The sequence below is a fragment of the Rhinolophus ferrumequinum genome, chromosome 6 (genome assembly GCF_004115265.2).
Source record: "Rhinolophus ferrumequinum isolate MPI-CBG mRhiFer1 chromosome 6, mRhiFer1_v1.p, whole genome shotgun sequence".
In the NCBI taxonomy this organism is placed as follows: Eukaryota; Metazoa; Chordata; class Mammalia; order Chiroptera; family Rhinolophidae; genus Rhinolophus; species Rhinolophus ferrumequinum.
This window is the reverse complement of record NC_046289.1, coordinates 45,978,805-46,003,279: the sequence shown is the minus strand read 5'-3', so window position 1 is coordinate 46,003,279 and position 24,475 is coordinate 45,978,805. Positions and strand designations below refer to the sequence as shown.

At 40.7% G+C, this 24,475-nt stretch overlaps 1 protein-coding gene across 2 annotated transcripts in view; it reads left to right on the top strand.

Annotated features, from left to right (window-relative positions):
* ZNF609 (zinc finger protein 609) overlaps nucleotides 1-24,475 on the top strand; it is a 183,792-nt gene that overhangs the window by 114,603 nt on the left and 44,714 nt on the right. For both annotated transcript variants that reach the window (XM_033108717.1, XM_033108716.1), the window contains exon 3: nucleotides 19,268-19,493. In XM_033108717.1, the coding sequence (XP_032964608.1) occupies nucleotides 19,268-19,493 (226 nt within the window). The remainder of the gene's footprint in view (nucleotides 1-19,267; nucleotides 19,494-24,475) is intronic.

The window sequence follows — 24,475 nt, the reverse complement described above, 5'->3', positions numbered from 1 at the left end:
TGAAAATGACGCTGGACCAGAAAAAACAGCACCAAGAGAGGGAGGGATAGAAACTAGGTCTCAGTGACATCACTTGAAGCCCCTACAACAGGGCATGTCTGATTTGGACTTATGTTATTTGAGAGCCACTAAATTGTCTTTTTGTTGAAGCCAGTTTGGCTGTGGTTTTCTGTCAGTTGTAACTGAAAAAGCCCTAATGCAATTCCTTAGAGATTGTCAAGTTCAACCACTTCATTTCATAACAAGGTTGAAGTTTGGAGAAGTGAAGGGACTTGCCTAAGGTTATACAGCGAAGAGGTGGGAAACTGGGACTAAAACCTGGCCCTTCTCCTTTACAAGCTCATCACTCCAACGCAAATCAGTTCAGTTAGGTTTGACGTAAAGTCTGTGGTGGGTTTGAGGATGCCATTTAAGATAAACTAATGGAAATCAGCACGACTGTTGCACAGCGTGTCTTTTGGAATGACAGTTGACTGCTATTGTCGGAGAATTGACCCCAATAGTCTAGCTCTTATTTTTCTAAACTATTGGATAAGAATTCTGTCCACAGCATTTCATAATTGATAATAACTGAGTCATCTGTGAATTTAGTGGATGATACTTGGGCAGCGGTTCTAATGTTGCCCATTCCCTGGTCCTCCTAAGCTTCTAGAATCATCAGAGTCAAACATTTTTCCATGGGTGTGTCCAGTAATATGAAATGAAATACGGACCGCAAATATATGCCAAGCTCTTTCCTGCCTTAGGGGCTTGCATATGCTTTTCCCTTTGCCTGCATTGCATATCCCTGGGTTCTCACGTCTTCTCATTTTCAGGTCTCAGCTGAAATCCAGCCTCTTCAGCGACACCATCCCTGACCACCCTGGGTAGCTCACATTGTTTCTCTTCTCACTTGCCCTCTTTATTCCTCAATAGGATTCTAATTTACGTTTACTTACCACTCCATACCCAGTGTCTAGCACAGGACCTACAGAGGGTACTCAATAATTGTTTGTTAAATGATTGAATTTGAGGTATCCAGGCCTTGAAAAGAAACAATAAAAAGCACTAAGTATATGGACCCTCCTAGCCTGTCCCAGGTACCTTACTTGCCCTCACACCTCCACTGACTGGACACCCGGCACAAATCCTGAAGAGAGGAAACTAAGAGCTGTACTTAACTACTGTACTGATCATTGTCTCAGACATTTTTGAGTTCACATTTTATTACCTCTGTTATTCAGCTCATCGTGCCTTGTTCTTTCTCTTCTCTGTGACTTCTCACCTACCCGCTTGGCTCTGACCCAGATTCCTCACACGAAAAGGGTATATCCGAGAAGTGAGGTGGCCCTGAGAGCAGGCGAGGAAGGATGGAATGACAAGGGCCACCAGAAATCTCTTTCAGGACTCTAATCGCTCTGAGGTCACCGTTTAGAGTGTAGAATGAGAGGGAGTCTGAGTGCCCTTTTTTCTTGCTCAGTGCCCTCCACTTGAGTGCTTAGCTGGCAGGCGGGCACCTTTTCCTCCTCAGTTACTGTCAGAGCAACATGAAGGTCAGGCAGAGAGAGACAAATGAGAGCAGCTCAGAGGAGGGAGGTTACCACGGTAACAAGCAGGCGGGACTGCTATTTGGAAACTGGCCTAATCTTTCTCCTCCTCCTCCCGCCTTCCCAGCACATGAAGATGGGTATTGTTTAGCTGACCTGCATCCTTGGGGTGGGAACCGTAATCCCTTTCTGGCAGTTCCCAGTGACACTGGAGTGAGCTGCTTTGCATTTTAATTTGATAAGCAGCAGCGGCAGTTTTCTCAGAAGTGCTGGAGACATGGCTTTTTTTTTTTTTTTTGGCCCTGTTCCAGGTAGGATTTCTGGTTGCCACAGACAGGCGTTTGGGATTGTTGTTTATTTCTCAACAAAGATTTTGCGTGTTTGTACATGCGTGGAAGATGCCACATAGTTCTCAACAATGAGCATCAAATGAATACAGGCAGCCACCAGGTCCTGAATGTCTGCTGCGTGAAGGTCATAGAAATGTTCATGTTGTACTGTCCTTGTCCTTAGGAACCATAGGAACCAGCCAGCAATTTGGGGCCAGTCCTACTGCCCGTTACCTGTGCAATAGATGTACTGACTTAATGTCCTTACCCTTCTGCCTTCCCCTCTACTGATATGCCCCACACTTCTTACTCTCTTCACCTACCTGCTCATTTCCTCATATATAATAGTAAACCTAAATCACATACGTAAACATCTTTCCGTTTTCCTTTAAAATGAGAACAGCTTTTTAAAAAACTAGAATAATACATTCTCAATATAATGAAAAATCAAATACTGAAAGATATAAAAGAGAAATTAAAACTCATTCAGATTCTCACTCCCCAAAGATGACTATAAGAGCGTCCTTCCAGATCTCAACTTCTCATCTACATGTTGTCTAAGAATCGTATGTACTCATTACTCTGATACCAAAACCTGGTAAGGGTAACACAAAGATCAGTATCTCGGATGAATACAGATGCAAAAATCCTAAACAAAATTCTAGCAAATCGAATGTAACAATGCATTAAAAAGATTATACATCACGACCAAGTGGGGTTCATCCCAGGGGCACAAGGATGGTTAAACATACTCAAATCGATCAATATGATAACACCACATAAACGAAGTAAAGGACAAAAATCATATGATTATATCAATTGATGCAAAAAAAGCGTTTGATAAGATACAGCATCCATTTATGATTAAAACACAATAAAATGGATATAGAAGGTAAATATCTTAACATAGTAAAGGCCATATGTGACAAACCCTCAGCTAATATCATAATTAACGGTGAAAAATGGAAGCCCTTCGCTCTCCATTCAGGAACACGACAGAGCTGTCCCCTATCACCTGTGCTTTTCAGCATAGTATTGGAAATCCAAGCCAAAGCAATGAGGCAAGAGAAAGAAATAAAAGGCATCCAAATTGGGAATGAAGATGTTAAATTGTCACTTTTGCAGATGACATGATACTATATATAGAAAATTCTAGACTCCACCAAAAAGCTATTAGAAACAATAAACGAATATAGTCAAGTTGCCAGCTATTAAATCCATGTTACAAAAGTCCATTGCATTCCTATATACTAACAATGAAATCTCAGAAAAGAAATAAAACAATTCCTTTTACAGTTGCAACAAAAAGAATAAAATACCTAGGAATAAACTTAACCAAGGATGTGAAAGACCTATACACTGAAAATAATAAGACATTTTTAAAAGAAACTGAAGACACAAAGAAATGGAAAGACATTCCGTGTTCATGGATAGTAAGAATCAACATAGTTAAAATGGCCATATTACCCAAAGCAATACACAGATTTAATGTAATCCCCATTAAAAATCCCAATGGTATTTTTTTTTTAAGATTTTTATTATTATTATTGGGGAAGGGGAACAGGACTTTATTGGGAAACAGTGTGTACTTCCAGGCCTTTTTTCCAAGTCAAGTTGTTGTCCTTTCAATCTTAGTTGTGGAGGTTGCTGTTCAGCTCCAGGTCCAGTCGCCGTTTTCTAGTTACAGGGGTAGTAGCCTACCATTCCTTGCAGGAGTCGAACCGGCAACCTTGTGGTTAAGAGCCCACTGGCCCATGTGGGAATCGAACCGACAGCCTTCAGAGTTAGGAGCCCGGAGCTCCAACCGCCTGAGCCACCGGGCCGGCCCCCCAATGGTATTTTTTAAAGAAATAGAACAAAAAATTATCAGATTTGTATGGAACCACAAAAGACCCTGAATAGCCAGAGCAATCCTAAGAAAAAAGAGCAATGCTGGAGGTATCACACTTCCTGACTTGAGCTTGTAATAACAGGGCAACAACAATCAGAACAGTATGGTACTGACAGAAAAACAGACACACAAGCCAATGGAATAGAATTGATAACCCAGAAATAAACCCACATAAATATGGACAGATAATTTTCAACAAAGAAGCCAAAAACATGCAATGGAGAAAATATAGCCTCTTCAATAAATGGTGCTGGGAGGGGCCGGCCCAGTGGCTCAGGCGGTTAGAGCTCTATGTTTCTAACTCCAAAGGCTGCCAGTTCGATTCCCACATGGGACAGTAGGCTCTCAACCACAGATTGCCAGTTCAATTCCTCGTGTCCCGCAAGGTTGCCGGTTCGATTCCTCGAGTCCCACAAGGGATGGTGGGCTGTGCCCCCTGCGACTAGCAACGGCAACTGGACCTGGAGCTGAGATGCGCCCTCCACAACTAAGACTGAAAGGACAACAACTTGACTTGGAAAAAAACAGTCCTGGAAGTACACACTGTTCCCCAATATAAAGTCCTGTTCCCCTTCTCCAATAAAGTCTTTAAAAATAAATAAAATAAAATAAATGGTGCTGGGAGAATTGAAAAGCCACATGCAAAAGAATTAAATTAGACTGCTATCTGTCTGTCACCGTGTACCAAAATTAACTCAAAATGGATCAAAGACCTAAACATAAGACGTGAAACAATAAACTGCATAGAAGAAAACATAGGAACTAAACTTAATGGACCTTGGGTTCAAAGAGGATTTTATGAATTTGACTTCAAAGGCAAGGGAAGTAGAAGCTAAAATAAATGAATGGGACTATATCAAACTAAAAAAGCTTCTGCACAGTAAAAGAAACCATTGACAAAGTAAAGAGGCAGCCAACTGAACGGGAGAAGATTTTTGCAAACAACGCCTCCTATAAGGGGCTAATATCCAAAATATATAAGGAACTCTCAAATATATGGTGATGGAAAGAGAACTGACTCTGGGTGGTGAACACACAATGGGATTTATAAATGATGTAATACAGAATTGTACAACTGAAATCTATGTAATTTTACCAACAATTGTCAACCTAATAAATTTATATATATATATATATAACATATATAACTCATATAACTCCACAACGAAAAAACAAACAATCCGATTGAAAAATGGGCAGAGGACCTGAAAAGACATTTATCCAAATGGCCAATAGACATATGAAAAGATGCTCAACATCACTAATCATCAGAGAAATGCAAGTAAAAACCACAACGAGATATCACCTCACACTGGTTAGAATGACTGCCATCAACAAGATGAATAATAACAAGTGTTGGAGAGGCTGTGGAGAGAAAGGAACCCTTATACACTGTTGGTGGGAATGCAGACAGGTGCAGCTGCTATGGAAGGCAGTGTGGAGGTTCCTCAAAAAATTACAAATAGAATTACCACATGACCCAGCAATCCCTCTCCTGGGTATCTACCAAAAAAATCTGAAAACATTTATCCATAAAGATATATGGGCTCCGATGTTCATTGCCGCTTTATTTATGGTGGCCAAGACATGGAAACAACCGAAGGGTCCTTCGATAGATGAATGGATAAAGAAGATGTGGTATATATACACAATGGAATACTATTCTGCCATAAGAAAAGATGAAATAGTGCCATTTGCGACAACATAAATGGACCTTGAGATTATTCTGCTAAGCGAAATAAGTCAGAAAAAGTAGAGAACCATATGATTTCTCTGATATGTGGTATATAAAACTGAAAACAACAAAGGAACAAGACAAACAATTGAAGAAACAAAAACTCATAGACACAGACAATAGTTTAGTGGTTACCACAGGGTAAGAGGGGAAAAGTGTGGGAGATGAGGGTAAGGGGATCAAATACATGGTGATGGAAGGAGAACAGACACTGGGTGGTGAACACACAATGGGATTTATAGATGATGTGATACAGGATTGTACACCTGAAACCTATGTAACTTTACTAACAATTGTCACCGCAATGAACTTTAATTTTAAAAAACATCGTATGTACTTACATAGAGATCAATTTAGCATTAATGAGATAATGAAGTACATGCTGTGTTGTAACCTTTTCTTCACTCAAAAATGTGCTGTGGATATCTGCCCTGGATGATAGAGATCTATGCAATGATGGCCATTTAGATTATTTCTGGAGTTTTTTGTTTGGCTATTAAAAGCAGTACTGAATCAAAACTGCATCATACATCGTTGTGCACCTGTCCTGTTACCTTCCTGATAAAAATTCTAGAAATTGAAGTTTTGGGCAAAAAAGTATGTGCATTTTACACATTGATACATATTGCCAATTGCCCTCTCCAGAGTTTCTACCAATTCATATTCCCACCAACTATTAATACTGTGTAAGACTGCTGTTTTTTCCATACTCTTAACCAAGTTGGGTATTGTTCAACTCTTTCACCTTTGCCAGTCAGATAGGTGGAATATTATATTGTGTTTTCATTTGTGTGTGTGTGTGTGTGTGTGTGTATATATATTTTAAATAATTATTTGCAAATCCTTATTTTATTTTATTACTACTTTTTTATTTTAAAGATTTTATTGGGGAAGGGGAACAGGACTTTATTGGGGAACAGTGTGTATTTCCAAGACTTTTTCCAAGTCAAGTTGTCCTTTCAATCTTAGTTGTGGAGGGCGCAGCTCAGTTCCAGGTCCAGTTGCCGTTGGAATCAAACCGGCAACCTTGTGGTTGAGAGCCCACTGGCCCATGTGGGAATCCAACTGGCAGCCTTCGGCATTAGGAGCACCAATCGCCTGAACCACAGGGCCGGCCCCGTATTTATATATTATTCTGAAGTCCTTAAACTCAGAAGACCCCTTCAGATTGTGCACTGGAGACCTCCCTACTTCTAATATATTTCCAGTCTTCTTTTCCTAGAGTGCTAGCAACTAAGCAAAGTAAAAAAACCAAACTAATCAACTCTCATCTTTCTCCAAATCAAAATTAAAATCTTTCCTCCTCTTTTTTCTTTTTTTTTCAGCAATGGAATACCATTCACTTGAATTTAAGCTCCAGAGACTAGGATTTTGGTCTGTTTTGTTCATAACATAGCCTTGGTATCTAGAATAGTGCCTGGCATGTATTAGGTGCTCAGTAAATATTTGCGGAATGAAATCATCTCCTAACCATCTGTGTCAGATGTTATTATCATACCTGACTCCTTTACGGATTATTGACATGGCCGATACTCATGAAGTCAGATTGCTTATATGTCCTGAACTTCTCCTGAGCCCTTCCCATTATCCCCCTATCTCTGACTTACTGGGTGTGTTACAGCAAGCATCTAGCTAGGAGCCCTCCTTTTCAATCTCTTAGTCTACTCCCTCCTTTCCATTCATTTTACTTTAAATATAACAGATGTACTTTTAAATCGGAGAACATCACTCCTTTGCCTTACTGCCTCAGTAGTTTCTTAACACCTGCTAAGTTAAGTTCAGATCTTACTCTCCTTGCCCTCTACTCCAGCTTGTGGTTCTTTGAATATATTGTGTGTTCATGGCTGTGCAGCTAGTTGTTGCTTTCCTCTTCTTCTTCTCTTGGGAGACTCCTAACTTACGTTAGGTCCCCTCCAGTATGAACCCTTCCCTATTCCTTCTGTCAGTCACTACCTGGGTAGGATACCTGTAGGTCTTTGTTTATCTCTCTCTTGTGATTATTTATCAGTTACTATCCTAATCTAACATGGAAATTTGCAAGCAAGGATATAAACTTTGTATTGACTCTACAAGTACAGGATACCTGTTTTGCTGAACCTTGTAGAATTGTGTGATTCTCCATTTTACTCCGTTGAACGGATTTGTGAGTATTAGAATAAGGACCATATTTAAACGGATTTGTGAGTATTAGAATAAGGACCATATTTAAATAACGAAGGCATTAAAAATCTGTTAACTAGAATACAGTGACTCTTATAACTGGGTGAATCAACTTCATGGCTTCTGTTACCTGCTGCTCTGATCTCCTCCTGAGTTCCAGGCCTGTCTCTCCAGCTGCCTACTGAGAACTTGTGTCCAGAGCTGAACTAGTTTTCTGATTCTGTCCCACCAACAATTTGTTACTATCGCTGTTGTTTGCTTATGTCTCCTGTCTAAGATAATGGCACCGGAAAACTTGAAATCAGCTCAGGTTTTTCTTACCTCTTTGACACTGCGTCAACCACCAAATCCTACGTATCCCACCTCTAACCCATTCCTTTCTTTCCATTACAACTACCACTGCCTTGGTTCCAGCCATCATTATAGATTACTTGGACTGTTATAGTGGGCTTCTGATTGGTGCCCTAGACTTCTGATTAATCTCCCTCAGAGCCAAAGTAAAAATTTTAAAAGCATATTGGATCATACCACTATCCTGCTTAAAACTCCACTGACTTCCTTTACCCTGACATGTAATCTCCCACCACTCCCTCCACGCCCTCCCTGCCAAATTGTGTGGTTCCCTCTCAGGCCATGTAGTTGGTATTGCATCTGATGGAAATAACCGAATTTTCCTTATCTTTCTGTTGAACATATTCCTCAAGACTCAGGTAAAGTGTTACCTGACTCTCTCAGGTGGACACAAGTTATGTTGCCCACTTTGTATTTACCTCTTTTGCATCCTTATGACACTGCTTTAATAACTTGTTCACATTTGTTTGCCCCACAGACCTAGAAACAAGCTATTTAATAAACACTAGCTTTAAACAAAGTATAGGCTTTTCAGCTGGTATCTTTAAGTTTCTATATATACAGCAAAGAGATAATTTAATTTTATGTGCATAGCCATTTACCTTGTGTTTATATTCATATTAAAATTCATCACTTGTCATAGTACAATGGTTAGACCATAGTATTTAATGTTTATGAATGAAGAAAGGATGTATAAAAAGAATGCTTATTAGAAACCAAATTAAGTTCTAAAGCAAAGCACTCTAAACTCTTTCTTCCCAATAGAGTCGTTGGGTGGATAGACTGGATGGAATGTCTCTATTTCTTCAAGGTGTTTGAAAAAGCCTTTCTGTTATTCTTGATGTCATGTCAGTGAAATGTGGACTGGCTGGTAATACAGTTGTGTGACTTTATAGCTGGCTGAAGAGCTACAGGTCAAGAGTATTGATTAGTAGATGTTTGTCAGCTAGGGTAGAGGTGGTATACCACAAGACTCTGCCTTTGGTCCAGTCTTGTTTGACAATTTTAGTATAGCTTCGGTGACTAAATAGAAAGTATGCATATAAATATGTGGGTGATATGTAGTGGTCGGGACTTTTTCAGTTGTGATGGAAACCTGGCTCAAGCTAGTTTAAGCAAACAAGGAATGAAGATCCTTGGTTTCAGGCAGAGACTCAAATAAGTCATTGGGATTCTGTCTTTGCTCATCTCCCTATTCTACTTTCCTCTGAACTGTCTTTATTCTTAGAGAAGCCTTCTTCATGTGTTAGGAGAAATGGCCCCTGGAAGCTCCATATTTGATTAGTACTTCCAGAGAAAGGGACCAGATGAGGAAGGAATCTCCATAGCCTGTGGGGAACTGATTCCATGTAGTTTGGGTAGAGTTGGGCCACTCCTGTAGTAGAATGAGGTTGGGGGAATGGATTTCCCAAGGAAAGAAAAATTCCTCTACCAGAAGAAGGAAGGGAAAGCATGATGAAAAGTCAAAACTGACTATCATGAACCACTACAGATGGATGGCTGAAGCACTGAATGTCTGAATAGAGATTGCCAATGTCATAAGAGACTGAAAGATGGAATAAAATTAACAAGATACTGTTAATATTATTCTCATCATCATTAGCTAACATTCATTGAACTTTTATTGTGTCTTGGACACTGTACACTAGCACTTTGCATGCAGTTAATTGCTATACAATGACTGTATGAAATAGAGGTACCCTTGATGTTTTTATTTTACAGAAGAGGAAACTGAGGTTCAGAAAGATTACATAACGCGTCTGTGGTCGCCCAGCTATTAAGTAATAGAGTTGAGATTTCAACCAGTCTGTCTTGTTGAAATAAGCACTTAAAGTTTAAAACAGTTTCCTACATTTTTGGTACATGAATAAATAAGGTACAGAACAGTGTATACAGTGCGCTGTCATTTGTGTAAAAAGAATAAAGGGAAGGTATGTAAAAACAAGGAAATACATGTGCATTGCATTGGTTGCTTCTGGGAAAGAAAACGGGGGGGTCGGGGATTGAAGACAATCTTTTCAAAGTTTGATTAGAAAAGATCTAGGGAGCTTTAATGGATATGAAATTCAATGGGAGCTTCTGAGAGTGACTTGACTCTTAGAAGAGTTGGTCACAGATACCATTTGAGATTGCCAGAATCCTGTAGGCACACTGCTAGGCGCTTGATGTGTGTTAAGGAATTCAATCTTTTAAACCATCCCAGTAAAGTAAGGGTTATTTTCTCCCCCCGCACGGATAGATGAGGATGGAGTACAAATAGAGGTTTTATGAATACCTATTATAGACAAGATTTTACCCTTGGGTGGTTAGTTAGATGATGTTTAAGGTTCTTCCATGCTATGATTTGGTCTTACATCTTCTTTTAGGAACATATACATGATACAAAATGAGAGGCTATAATATAAACATGCTCTCTAGCAAAGCAAATGAGCTTTGCTGCTGCTTAAGGTGCTTTTTTTAAACTAGAATGACCTCTCATTGGAATTAACCCATAGTTTTCTGTCAAATTTATGAGGCTTATGTGGAAGTTAAACAAAATCAGTGGATATTCTGTGACCTTCTAGAACACAACATCACCTAGGAGACACTTGGGCAGTGAAGCCTATCTAACCAGATGGCCATTTCCCTCCTGGTTTTACAGTGCTAAGGTGTCCATAATCACAAGTAAATACATACTTGTACATCACCCTTCAGACCAAGGTACAGTTTTATCTCTATACCTTTAGCTCATGTAGCAAAGACCAGGGAGAGTTCTGTAGGAAATGATGGCTCCTGGCTAAAGATCCATTTTTAAATTTCTTTTAGATAATGGCATGTTTCTGAACTACTAAGTTATAATTTCAGAGAAGTCTTATCCTTGGCAATTTTAAAACAAGTAGACACTCAAGGGAATGATTTCCCCTCGTCCCCCAGCCAAGAGTAAGGGTCAGTTTTGTCAGTAGTTAATGACCATTATTTGTTTGTCCATTTTCTAAACAATTAACTGAGCTCTTCATTCTCCCAAATTTTTTAAATACTTATTACTCAGTTGCTGAAATTTATTAATCCCTAATCACAAATATCCCTTACTTATGAAATAATTAGCATGTACATTTTAGGAGTGTTCTTTCCTACTCCACTCTTGCTAATAATTTTCCTTGCCTTCATGTCTGTTTCCTTCACCCAAACTAGAAACTCTTGTTTGCCCAACGAATAATCTCCCTCAACTCCTTGCTACCAGAACCCCAGTTTTGTTTAGGAATCAGATGGGTATATACTTCTAGAGAAGCTGAAACTTGTTCTCGAAATATTATCTGTAGACCCCGAGGTGTCTCTGCGACCTTTTCAGAGGTTCTGCTAGGTCAGAACCATTTTCAGAAGAATACTAAAACATCATTTTCCCACTCACTCGTTGGCTTGGTACTGGTGGTGCAGACGCAGTGAGGCGTACAATGGCTGGCCACCTTAGCACGAATCAAATCAGAGGCACCAAATTGTACTAGTAGCCGTCACATTCTTCATTGCTAGGCCTTTTAGTAAAATATAAAAAATTTTATAAAGCCAGTTTCACTTTAAAAATATCTTTAAATAAAGCAGTAAAAATTATTATTTATTCAGTCTCGGCCTTTGAGTACATGTCATTTTATATTTTATTTGATAACATGGGGAGTACACATAAAACACTTGTGGAATTGAGTTGTGAGCTGAACTAGCCAGTTTTTTCATGAAATGCCGTTTTTTTACTTGAAAGAACAACTGACAAATTATTCAGACTTGGGTATTTGGCAGACGTTTTCTTGAAAGTGAATGAAATGAGCCTATTACTCCAAGAAAAACAACTGACGGTATTTGTTGTTAATGATAAAATTTGAGCTTTCAAGCAAACATAATTTGGGGAAATTTGTTTCTCCTCCCTCACTCCCCAGGAGTTTTACAGCTTACCAGTACTTAAAGACTTTTTCTGATGACTATGACTTTTTCACATCAATGAAATGAAATGTGTCCATATTGGAAAGCGTGGTATAACTCAGTGAATTAATATTTTCCAAATGACTAATGCATGCTGTTAAAAAATCATGCATGGGTAAAAGAAACTTTCAAAGTGCAAGACAGACCAATGGATTATAGTGTAAGGTACAAAAAGTTCATTGCAAATAGAGTCAGATTTCATATTGCCACTAACGTTTAAGAGTTGACACTTGTTGGGTTTTGGTGTTATATCAAAGAAAAATATCCACAATTATTTGAAAAGCCTATATATATATAACCTATGTGAGGCCCTTTTCTTTATGTACTTCAACCAGAACATTTAACCAAGATGGAATGCAGAAACAGCCATGAGAATCTAGCTGTCTCTTAAACTAGATGTTGAAATTTGCAAAATAGAAGTAAATCGGTGCTGCTCTTCTTTTGTTTTCCTTTTGAAAAATTGTAGTTCTTTTTATTTAAAATGTTATATACGTTAATGCATAATAGGTTTTTAAATGTTACTTAAACAAGTCAATGCACATTAAAATATTTCTTTTTAAATTCTAGTATGGTGAATATCAATAGATATAAAAAAAAGGTCTTTGGGTTCTCAATTTTTTGTTAACCTTTTTGAGATAATGTAGTGTAGTGATTCAGAGAGATGTCATGGACCCTTTACCTGGTTTTCCCCACTGGTAACACCTTGCAAAGCTATAGGACAACATCACAATAGGGATGTTGACATTGATGTTCAGATTTCCCCGGTTTACTTGTTCTGTGTGTGTGTGTGTGTGTGTGTGTGTGTGTGTACGTGTGTACGTGCGTGCGTATGTACTTCTGTGCAGTTTTATCCCATGTGTAGGTTTGAGTATTTACCCCACAGACAAGGTACAGAGCTGCTCCATCACTGCCAGGGCCACCGGCGTGGCCCTTTCCTTATCACACCTGCCTCCTCCCTTCTGCCTCTCACCAGCCGTGTTCCTGGCCACTGCTTATCTCTTCTGCCTCTCATTTTGTCACTTCAAAATTGTTAGTTGATTTAAATAAGTTAATTAGTACATCTTAAAATCTTTGTTTTAATTTCTAACACAGTAAATATCAATAGCGAGAGCCTACGTACATAAAAGCTGTCAGGTTCTCAATTTTTAAGACTGGAACGGTTTCCTGAGACCAAGAAGTTGGAAAACAGCTGGTTAAAGCAGGGGGCGTCATGCCCATCTCTCCTCCCCAAGCTACTGCAGAGCCAGATGTGGTTGCTTACGTCTCAATTTAGAATTCTTATGCTTTCTCGTAGAACCATCCATGTGAATGATGATTAGGTTCTTGAGTACAGTTTGGGCCATTCATGTTATAAGTAAATTGAGACTTTTCTTCTAATATCTGTGATTCTGAAAGGATCAGAAAAAGGCTTTAGCTTTCTGTGTTCACCTTATTTGGTTTGTGGGTTGTTTGTTTGTTTTTATATCCTAAGGGGTAAGAGAATGGAGTAGAAATGACAAGCTCCCCTCTGACTTTTTAGGAAATGAGTATGTGAAAGGAGGTAAGACGTGTGTTCAGGAGAGGAAGTAGTTGCAGGCAAAGAATGAGTTTTTCTCAAATTCTTTATTCTTGAGAAGCTAATTCCAGTGCTTTTTTAGGAACACTACAGGAATGGGAGGGATTATCAACCTTTTAGGGGGCGGGGGGTCAGTTTCAGAGGTCCCCCACCCCCCCAAATACTTAGGCCCCTATCATCACTCATCAGCTGCAAAGTTAATAGCTTTTCTAAAGGAAAATTTGTGAATTTGAAGCAGGCAGAAGATTGCAGAATGAGAAGATTTTAGACGAGCAGAATAGACACTTCATTTGGCAAAGCCTTTGCCATGTAATGGAGTAATGGACACTGCCATGTGATTGGTGGCGTGTATTGGTTTTGTTTGTGAGATGTCTTTTTCCTTTGTTAAATTTCCAGCGTAATTAATCCATTCTCACACAGTAGGAATTTAAAGAAGCTTGAATGTTAGGATCGTTGGATCCACTATCTCCTCTTTACCCAAAAGAGGTCTTCAGGGTCTGCACCTGACGCTGTGTAGAGATCTTTGCAGGAGAACGCCCTATAGTTAGTCTGTAGTCTTGAAATAATATTTTCACTGCACTTACATTTTCTAGTACACACTGGAACAGCCTTCACTGCTGACCTTGACTAGGTAGAGTGTTAAAGTAAGTCTTCTGTGAATAATAGAATATGTAGCTTCTACAAACTGTTTGATGTCTGGTTGCGGTGCCAGCTACCATGTCTTTCTTTTTCTCGTTTTCCTCCTTGCCTTCTGCTACAAGATGTCTTGGAAATTCACCAGAGTTACAATCAAATTCTTTTTCAGAGCAGCCTAAGTGAAATCTGGAAGCTCAACCGGCCAGCAGCCTCTTTTTCCTTTTTCTTTTTCTTTTTCTCTCCCTCCCGCTCCCTCTCTCCTCCTTTTCTTCTTTTCCTCCCTCCCCCCTTCCCTTTCCTTCCTTCCTCCCTCCCTCCCTTTCTTTTTTTAAAGAGAGGCTTAGTGTATTTAGTGTTTCACTTAGGGTCAAAGAGTACTTAGTGTTTGAAAGGAGCTGACTTCCTTCTTCATTAATAGTTAAATGTGTGTTGTTTTAGGATTGACTCTCAGAATATTCTATTGCATTTTGACAAGAGCTTTGCTGGAAAGAGGAATTCATATTGCTCCCTCCATCCTTAGTTATTCCATGATATCTACCTGCCAGGCTCTCACAAGGAATCACTGGTATTTCAGAATAAGCAAAAATAATCCTTAGTTTTTTTTAAAAATACAGTAAACTTATTTTGTCTTGAAATCCCAGTTAACAGGAGGCAGCTCAAATGACTGAAGATATTTGCCTCTGTATTTTATTTATTTATTTTTTTTGGGGGGAAGGGGAACAGGACTTTATTGGGGAACAGTGTGTACTTCCAGGCCTGTTTTTCCAAGTCAAGTTGTTGTCCTTTCAGTCTTAGTTGTGTCGGGCGCAGCTCAGCTCCAGGTCCAGTTGCCGTTACTAGTTGCAGGGGGCACAGCCCACCATCCCTTGCGGGAGTCGAACCGGCAACCTTGTGGTTGAGAGGATGCGCTCCAACCAACCGAGCCATCCGGGAGCTCAGCGGCAGCTCAGCTCAAGGTGCCATGTTCAATCTTAGTTGCAGGGGGCGGAGCCCACCATCCCTCGCGGGACTCGAGGAATTGAACTGGCAACCTTGTGGTTGAGAGCCCACTGGCCCACATGGGAATCGAACTGGCAGCCTTCGGAGTTAGGAGCATGGAGCTCTAACCGCCTGAGCCACCGGGCCAGCCCTTTCCTCTGTATTTTAATTTGAGAGACAAATAACACAAATACATAAACAAATAAATGTGATTTTAAAAAATACCTGCTTTTTCTAATAACCCACAATAAAAACTTTGTGAGCAAGTCAAGTTTTATATAATGTGTCGACAGGGGAAGTACTTACGTGTTTGTCCATGAATCGGGAACCTCTATTACTGTTAGTATTGCCAGTGCTGAGTCACTGTAAAATCTTGAAGGACCTTTGCAATTATTAAAGAAAGAACATCTTATTAACATAGTAACATAGTAATATTAATAAGATGTTCTCTCTTTAATAATATATTTGACATTCTACTTTCTACATCATCTTCTCTGATAATTCTGAATAAATCTGAACGTTCATCTAACCATTACCCCCAGTTATCTTTCATTCTTGGATAAAAGGGAGTTTCTAGAGCTACTGCAGTTGTCAGTAGAACCAACTTCCTTTCTACCTTTTGGCTGTGAAGGTGAAGATATTAGACTCATATTTGTGAAGGGAAGAAGGGAGAGTGTAAATCAAATATTTCTTTACTGCATTTTCTACCCCCAAAATTCTGTTGCAGCCTTGAAATTTTCCCTCCATCAATGCGTCTTGTGTGGGAGGCAGCCAAAGTCAGTGTGTAATTACTTCTTGCAGGGAGTTTAATAGCTTTGGCCTTTCTTTATTCTCTCCAGTTCGCATTTCTGTGTCACCTGCCTGTCAGCACTCAGACCCCTAATAGGTGCTGTTAAGACTAATATCTAAAGGTGAATTGAAAAGAAGTATCATTAAAAGATAAAGAATATAAATTGTTGGGAAACTTAAGAGATTTCCATCATTAAATTCTCTGTGAGTCTCTTTGAAGGTTTTTGTTTTGTTTTGTTGTTTACCTCCCCATTCAGTGAGCCCCAGAATCCATGGTGGCATTTTTTAGCACTTCAGAGAGTGAGAATTTGCCCCGCTTTTATTATGGTCCTGGTTGTTAAGATATTTAATTACCTTAACTTTTTATATTCTTGCTCTTTATTTTCCCTGCTGGTACCAATCTCCTGACAATCCCTGCTCCTATATCCTAGGTATATGGGAAAGGTGGCAAAATGAATCCTTTCCTGATTTTCATTCTCTCCTAGAGAATGATAAATGAAGCTCTGTTTGTTCCAGTGAGTAGTAGAATATGAAATCCCATAAAGCCACCTAGGTTATTAGATGAATATCACAGAGCTGCTTATTATGCACTATGGCTTAGTGTAGATTATAGATGTGACCAAACGGTAATTAGAGCTGGAGCTGTAATTAAACATTATTGTGCTGCTCTGTGATTTCTCCTTAGATTTGTTGCAAAGTGGAAGGAAACTGAATAGTTCCAAACCGATAGGTGGATTTCTCCCCACCTCCAAAAATCCCTTTTAATTAACTAAATAATTAAATAAAGCAATCCTCACAAGACATCCTGAACTCTACTACGTAACTCTGATCAGTAAGGTATATAGTTTGATGCAGACACGTGTTAATCACCTCCTCGTGTGTATCCAGTTATTCTTAGTGATCAGCTATGTTTCTTCTCTTCAAATGTCGTATCGCAGGGTTTAATTGGACAAAGAGCTTGATTGCAACAGTGGTGTTTCCTACTTACATCTTAGATGTTGTTTTCTGTATCTGTCAGTACAGAACTGGGGGCTTGGCTTTATCTAGACTGTGAGTAGCTTATCTTCTCCCTGGACTCCAGCAGCACTGAATAACCTAGCAGGAAATGAAACCACTTCCAGAACAGAGCCGTCCTTGCTGGCTGAGAGGGAGAGTAGTGTGGAGGTGACACGCCGGGGACTCACCTCCTTCTGTGCTTGGGATCCTGCCTCTGCAGTGGAACAGATTGGCAACGGGACAAGCCAATCAGGCAAAGCAATCTGAAAGTTCACAGGAGTGACCTAGAAGATGCGGGCCAATCTCTGTGAGGAAAGAGGACCTTGCAGGAATTTTTCTTGCTCGTAGAAGAAAGGTATAGAAAAAGGAACAAACTCCAGGCAAGGGAAATGCACATGCTGATAGTGAAATTGCTTTTGTCTTGCCCAAGAGAAAGAGCGGAGAAACAAGGGGAAGGCCAGGAGCGAAGATGATCTATACTCTGTCTCTAATTTCCCCTTTCTAGTAACTCTCAAGGGTAAACTCTCCAGGAAACTTGCTTTCCAAAAAGTTATGAGCCACCTTCTCATAGCATTCCCGAAAGGGCTTACTGATTAGAGCCAGATTCTAGCACAGCTAGTAGTAGTTTACTTTTTCTGTGGTGTTTCTACCTTCAGGTCTGTGCATGTACATGTTTACAGGGTCTTTCAAGGATCTACCACATCCCAAGAAAGTTGCCAAATTAAATTATAAATGCCTGATTTTCAAGAGTGCAAAAGAGAGTGAAAATGCCTTTTGGCGTTTACTATCATGCAGCAGATTCATTACACAGGCTTCCACTTCGATTTCATTTTATGAAAAAAGCAGCGTTAGGGAAGTCCAAGGTGTGTGTGAGTGTGTGTGTGTGTGTGTGTGTGTGTGTGTGTGTGTGTGACAACAGGCTGATAAAGATGATGTTTTGGCAGCTTTTCAGGGACCAGAATTAATCAGAATGAGTGTTTAGCATTGTGTGGACTCTGACAGTGATGATCTGCAAACAGCAGTGACTTCTAAGCCAAACGTCAGAGCTAACTGCAGAGAATGGATGCAGTATGCAGGTTACAGTTTCTAGAGTAGTATTCGAGGCCAGCAAGGGTGTGTGTGTGTGTGTGTGTGTGTGTGTGTGTGTGTGTTAAGAGGAGAAAGGTGGATTATAGGTAGAGCAGTGATCATGCAGTAAACTATTCCAGAACCAGAGGTATGTTGCAGAGCTGTCCAGCAGCTTGGATTATAGGTTCGAGGTGTGGCTCTCTCTGAATGTAGGTCTGTTTAAGGAGTATATTCAACCTGGACTAAAAAAGTCTTTAACAAGGGGAAGAGGGTCCCAATCCTTGACTCTCATTATCTAGGTCTGCTGATTGGTATCATTTAATCTTCAGGGAAGATCCATCTGTGTGTATTGAGTGGCTTTGCATACGCAAGACACTATGTTCAGTTAGGATTTGGGCACTGTAGATTCGGAGTTGGTACTCTGCCACCCTGATAAATGCTGGGATTTAAAGAGTGAAGGGATTGTTACCCTCTATTACAACTTTTCATTTAACACTTGATGTGTTGCATTCTTCTTGGAATCTAAATAATTGGGATCTTGTGAGAGGTTCTAGATTTGGAGGTAGATTGACGGTCCTTATGTTCAACTACTTCGACCTCTGTGTGCGTAATCAATGTCATCTGTAGACTGTTGTGGATTGGCTTCTGGATAGTAACAGCACCTCCTGTTTCTTACAGATAAATTTGATGTTAGATTTACATTCCAGAAAGCCATTCTCAGTAACCAGTTTCTGTTATAACAGAAACCCCCGTCACGTTGCTTCCTGGTCTCCTATATAACTTTTAAGTAGATTTCCTTCTAGCTAAAGATGAATGAAAGCTCCAGTCTTCTTGAAGTGGCATTCCTAGGATCTGGATATTTCTCCTGCCTTTACGCCCTCCCGTGTTCTTGGATTTACACCTGGTTAACGTATTACTTGTTGAAGGATAGACTGTTGGGAAGCATCGTGGCAGCAGTAGAACATGACTCAGAAGCTGGTCCTTTTCTTCCTCTGTTATTGTTGAAATCTGGCCCTGGTTCTCTTTCATTAGAGATTTTTAAATGAGATGAGATTTTTTTTTTATATGCTTTTAGCCAAGCACAGTTTATGAGGAAAATTGTTAATAAGAAGAAGAGCTTCTCCTAGCACAGGGTGCACTCATCTGTAGTGGTATCGTGCCCTAGAACTTGAAGGGAAGGGTCCGTCCTACACTGAGAGCCCTCCACTCTTGGGCAGGAGAGGACGCAGGACGTGGCGGAGTACAGAGAAGGTGTTTCCTCTGAGTGTTCTCCCTGTAATCAGTTCCTCCTTTCTCTCCCCGCAGATGGAGTCCCCCGTCTCCACACCCGCGGTGCTGCCACTGCACCTTTTGGTACCCGTGGTCAGTAATGACATCTCCTCCCCCTGTGAGCAGATCATGGTGCGTACCCGATCAGTCGGGGTCAACACATGTGATGTGGCTCTAGCCACCGAGCCTGAGTGCCTGGGCCCCTGTGAACCTGGGACAAGCGTCAACCTCGAGGGCATCGTGTGGCAGGAAACCGAAGATGGTAAGTGCTACGTGTGGTTTTCCCACTGCTCCTCAACCTGCTTCTGCCTGCAGGCGCTGATGACTATAAATAATACCAAGTATTTAGTAGGATTCTCAAGCGACCGTAGTCTGCTGGTGATACCTCGGCAGAGGATTACAGCAAACTTCTCAGTGAAATTGCCCAGCTTCTAAAGATTGCCTGTTGTGGGGGTTTTTTTTAACGAATTATCTCCCCTGCATAGCTATTGAAGTGTTGGCCCTGGTACGCAAGCAGTCATTTGATAGGCGTTGGCCAGGTAATTCAAACTGTGTCTATAAACTCTATATCCTCTCGATCATTTTATATGAGAGAATTCAAATATAAATAAACTTTTGGGCTTGAAGAGAAAAAGTAATAAAAGGGCAGCCGTGGGAGTCAAGGAAATGGAAACCATTTAAATTGACTTAGTGTTGGCTCATTGCATGTGTAACGCTTGCCTTTTTGAACACCTGGAGGCGCCGCCAGTTCCTTCCCACTGGTTGCCTCATTGCCCAGCCACCCACGCCACTTCATGCATCTGTCGCTTAGTACAGATTTTATAGGCCTAGGCAACAGGGACATGTTTACGTGGTCTTGTTCTCAGGCATCCACCAGGCAGTTGGCTCGCTGTAGGGTACCACGGCCCAAGGCGGCCATCCGGGCTTCTTACATGTTCCATTTGCCCCTGAGAACAGGATTTCTTCTGTTTTAGAAGTTCATAAAGCTGAAAAAATAGGAGTGCAAAGGGACTCAGCCAGGTATCTCAGATCCCTTGGTACCATCTGTGGCAATTTGATTTCAGCAAATACATTCTTTTTGTGAAAAATCCAAGTTCTCGTCACCGGCCGTGTGGTTAGAGAGGCTGGGCCCCGGCGGCCCATCAGGTCTCTGCATCGATAACCAGACTCGCAGCGCATCCCCACTTGGAGGGGTTGAGAGGCCCCGAGGAACTCGTTCTCTCTGATTATCATAAGCTGCCTCGTCAGGCTCCTGTGGAGATTCAGGCGTTTCATTCTGGCCATTCTGATAAAGCCTGTTCCTCTGCACATTCTGTTGGGATTCAGTATTTAGAGTCTACCATGCAGTCAGCACTGATGTGATACAACTTAAGAATTCTGTGTTCTGGGCTCTCTCATCATTAGTTATGTAGGAAAGCTTCAGCTTTTAGAATAATATTGCTGATGAGGTTTCATTATATACCTGAGACGACAAAAGCAAGAAGAAGAAAAAAATCCTATTGTGTTAGACACTGAGGCAGAGACCGTGGAGAGAGAGCCTGGCGCTGGGGGCTGACTCGGGTACATGTATACATGTGCCATCTGGAAATCAGAAGTGGCTGTCTCTGATTTTTAAAATGTCATTTGCCTATGGCCAAACAGCTGAACAGCCACAGTATCTGTTGGAATGACAGACACATCCAGACCACAGCCTGTGCCATCAAGCAACCTTCGGGGTCTGTCCCTCAATATACCGAAGATAGAAGACATCAGTTTCCTACCTATTGATTCTAACGATCTTTATGCTAGTGAATTTTCTCCGAGGGTGAAATGCTTTTCATGTATGTGAACCTGAGGAAAACTGCGAATGTGAGGCTAACCTTTTACTCTCCTGAGAACAGTGAACAGTGGATCCCTTTTTATCTGAAGATTCCTGTTCTCTCGCCCTGCCAGGAGGATGATAGCACAGAGACAGATAGATAGATAGGTAGGTAGGTAGGTAGGTAGGCAGGTAGGCAGGTAGGCAGGCAGGTAGGTAGGCAGGTAGGCAGGTAGGTAGGTAGGCAGGCAGGCAGGCAGGTAGGTAGGTAGGTAGGTAGGTAGGTAGATAGATAGGTAGGTAGGTAGGTAGGCAGGTAGGCAGGTAGGCAGGCAGGTAGGTAGGCAGGTAGGCAGGTAGGTAGGTAGATAGGTAGGCAGGTAGGCAGGTAGGTAGGTAGGCAGGTAGGTAGGCAGGTAGGCAGGTAGGTAGATAGATAGGTAGGCAGGTAGGCAGGTAGGCAGGTAGGCAGGTAGGTAGATAGATAGGTAGGCAGGTAGGCAGGTAGGCAGGTAGGCAGGTAGGTAGGCAGGTAGGCAGGTAGGTAGATAGATAGGTAGGCAGGTAGGCAGGTAGGTAGATAGATAGGTAGGCAGGTAGGCAGGTAGGCAGGTAGGCAGGTAGGTAGGCAGGTAGGCAGGTAGGTAGGCAGGTAGGTAGGTAGGTAGATAGGTAGGTAGGTAGGCAGGTAGGCAGGTAGAAAGAAATCGTTTGCTCTGAAGGTTCCTCTGGTTGTCACTGGCAGCCTATTACCAAGTTCCTCTGTTACATATTTTTAATGCACCTCATTACAATTATATACTATTTCACAGCACTCGTTATAATTTGCAATGTTGTATGTAAAGATGCTCCTTGACTTACAGTGGGGTTATGTCTCGATAAACCCATCGTGAGTTGAAAATATAGTAAGTGGAAAACGCATTTAATACACCCAACCTGTCGGACATCATAGTGTAGCCTGGCCTGCCTGAGACGTGCTCCGAGCACGTACATTAGCCTGCAGTCGGGCACAGTCACCTCACTGCTGCCCAGCTTCACAAGAGAGGAAGGTACAGCATATCACCGGGCCAGGAAAAGAGCAAAATTCAAAATACGATTTCTACAGAATGCATATGGCTTTCACACGGTCATAAATTTGAAAAATCAAAAGTCAGATCATAATTAATCGGGGACTATCTATAATTATATTTTTCTATTAATGTATATCTCTTCCACCGTTTTAGAAATTCTGTCAGCTCAGGAACTGTTTTGCTCACCATTATATACCCAACATCTCACACCTGTGGTAGGCCCTCTAAAATATTTATTTAATTAAATCTGTAAGATTTTTAGTTCTCCTACGTTTAATACCATATTTTATCCCACTTAGCATATTGTGTTTCAGGATTTAGTACCTCTCTTCCTTTTTCTTTCTTTCTTTCTTTTTTCATCCCAAGGGAAAGAAGTGTTCTGCAATTACATGCACACTCTGCTTTCTGGCCATCCCAGAGGGCCTTCTCCTGAACTATCAGTTGGCAAAGTCTGAATTGGTTCACATTCCTTTTCATCTTCAAGTAACAGAGATTTCCTGCAAAGATCATTCTTTGCAGATCTATAAGATCTAGTACTGAGTCAGTCCTCAAGTTAATAAGAATTATATACAGATCCTTAAAAAAAAAAAATCTTCCAGCCTTCTAGGCTTTTGTTTGCTACCTGACTCTTTGTACTTCTGTCTATCTCATTGCCCAGCAAACTACTATCTTACCACTTACAGCTCAGAGAGAAGCTGTGAATGCTTGGCCTCTGAGGGGAACAGAGGACCCCAAGATCCCTGTAGAACTGAGCTACCTTGTGAGAACAGGTGTAGAGATCATGGCCTTAGGTCTTCTTGGTTTCTTTGCTTACCTGTCCTGCAGTGTTGCTTCTTTGTTCCCTACTGAAAAGCTTGCCTTGGAGGTGTTTTGAAATTCCTGCGGATCCCATCTCTTTTTAGGCAGCCCATAATTCAGCCAGCACTGCAAAGGTTAGGCTCAACCTTAGGACTATGAAGAATCCCCAAGTGTAACCTGGAATGATTTCCCTGGCTTTTGATATGTATTATTCTCAGCACTTACACAGAGGTCTGATTCCACCTGATTTCACTTTGTCTCACCTCACTTCAAATAAAAATATAACAGGTTCCAAGTCAATTCCTGGTTCACAAGGCTTACCTTAACCCAGATCCTGGAAACAATGTATAAAAAGCCTTAAGGCACACCATACCTTTTTTGCTGAGGCAAAATTGCTTATTAGCTTCTATGGTGTTTTAAAGAAAGACATGGCTGACTTTAGATAAGAATTCCAGGAGATGCTGTAGGTTCTCCTTTTTAGACCACAGCACTAAGTGGAAGGCCATATACGTAGTGATGTATTTTACTTTGGCAGTGTGCTTTCTGGAAGAATTGGTGGTAGAGTGGAAAGAGCACTGAAGTGAAAATCAGGACCTCTATAGCTCTGCCACTGTCATTGTGACCTAGAGCAAGTTCCTTAACTTCTTTGGGTCTTAGTTTTCTCATCTCTTGAACTAGGTGACCGATAATGACCTATCCAGCTTTTAAGTTCTGAGCACTGTGGCTTAAATCTTGGAATCAGCATAGATCCAGTACTAGTTGACTATGGCATCTTGAAAATGAACAGTTGCATACACCGATCATGGGAATGAAAACTGAAGGATATTAATACCAATGATTAAATTTCATTATACACTTGTTACATAGATTTGTTTCATCAGAACAGTGAACCTATTCACCTTGCGAGTCTCAGATTCAGGAAATCTTTTCCTCCCGGTTTTCACTTCCTGATCCCAGACTAAGTGGAAGAATTCATAGAACCTGGCTGTTTTTGATGCAAGGGTATGCTAGCTGACATAAGCTGAGCTCACAGTATTGCTTAGCGATCCTTCATCTCCCTGTTGCATTCACATTCCTCAAAACTTGCGTCATTCTCAAGATTCATTAGCCCAGTTCATTCTCTTTATGCTCGTAAAATAGGATCAAAGATACACAGCTAAATTCCCCAGCTTCCCTCCTCTCTTTCTTAAAATATATTTTTCTCATCCTATTCTTTTTTCTCCTCTTATTCTTAAGATTCTTTGAAACTTTATACCATGAATTTTATCTAGTCTTCCTTCATCTTCCTTCTTTCCCTTCTGTTTAAACTCTTTACCCTCTGCAACACTTCCTTATAGTGAAAATATTTTCTTCATCCTTGTTCTACCCTGTTGAACTACTGACCTCTCTCCTTTTCTTCACTAGTTGCTATTGCTGTTTCCAGTCTCTTTTTACCGGTCCAGTATCATATAACATCTTGCCATCAGATTTCTTCTGCCACTATTTGAAACATTTCTTATACCAGTGATCATTTATTTTCCAAAAAATCTTTTTTTAGTCCTTCCTAGACTTTTAGAAGCTCTACTGTTTCTTTATTCT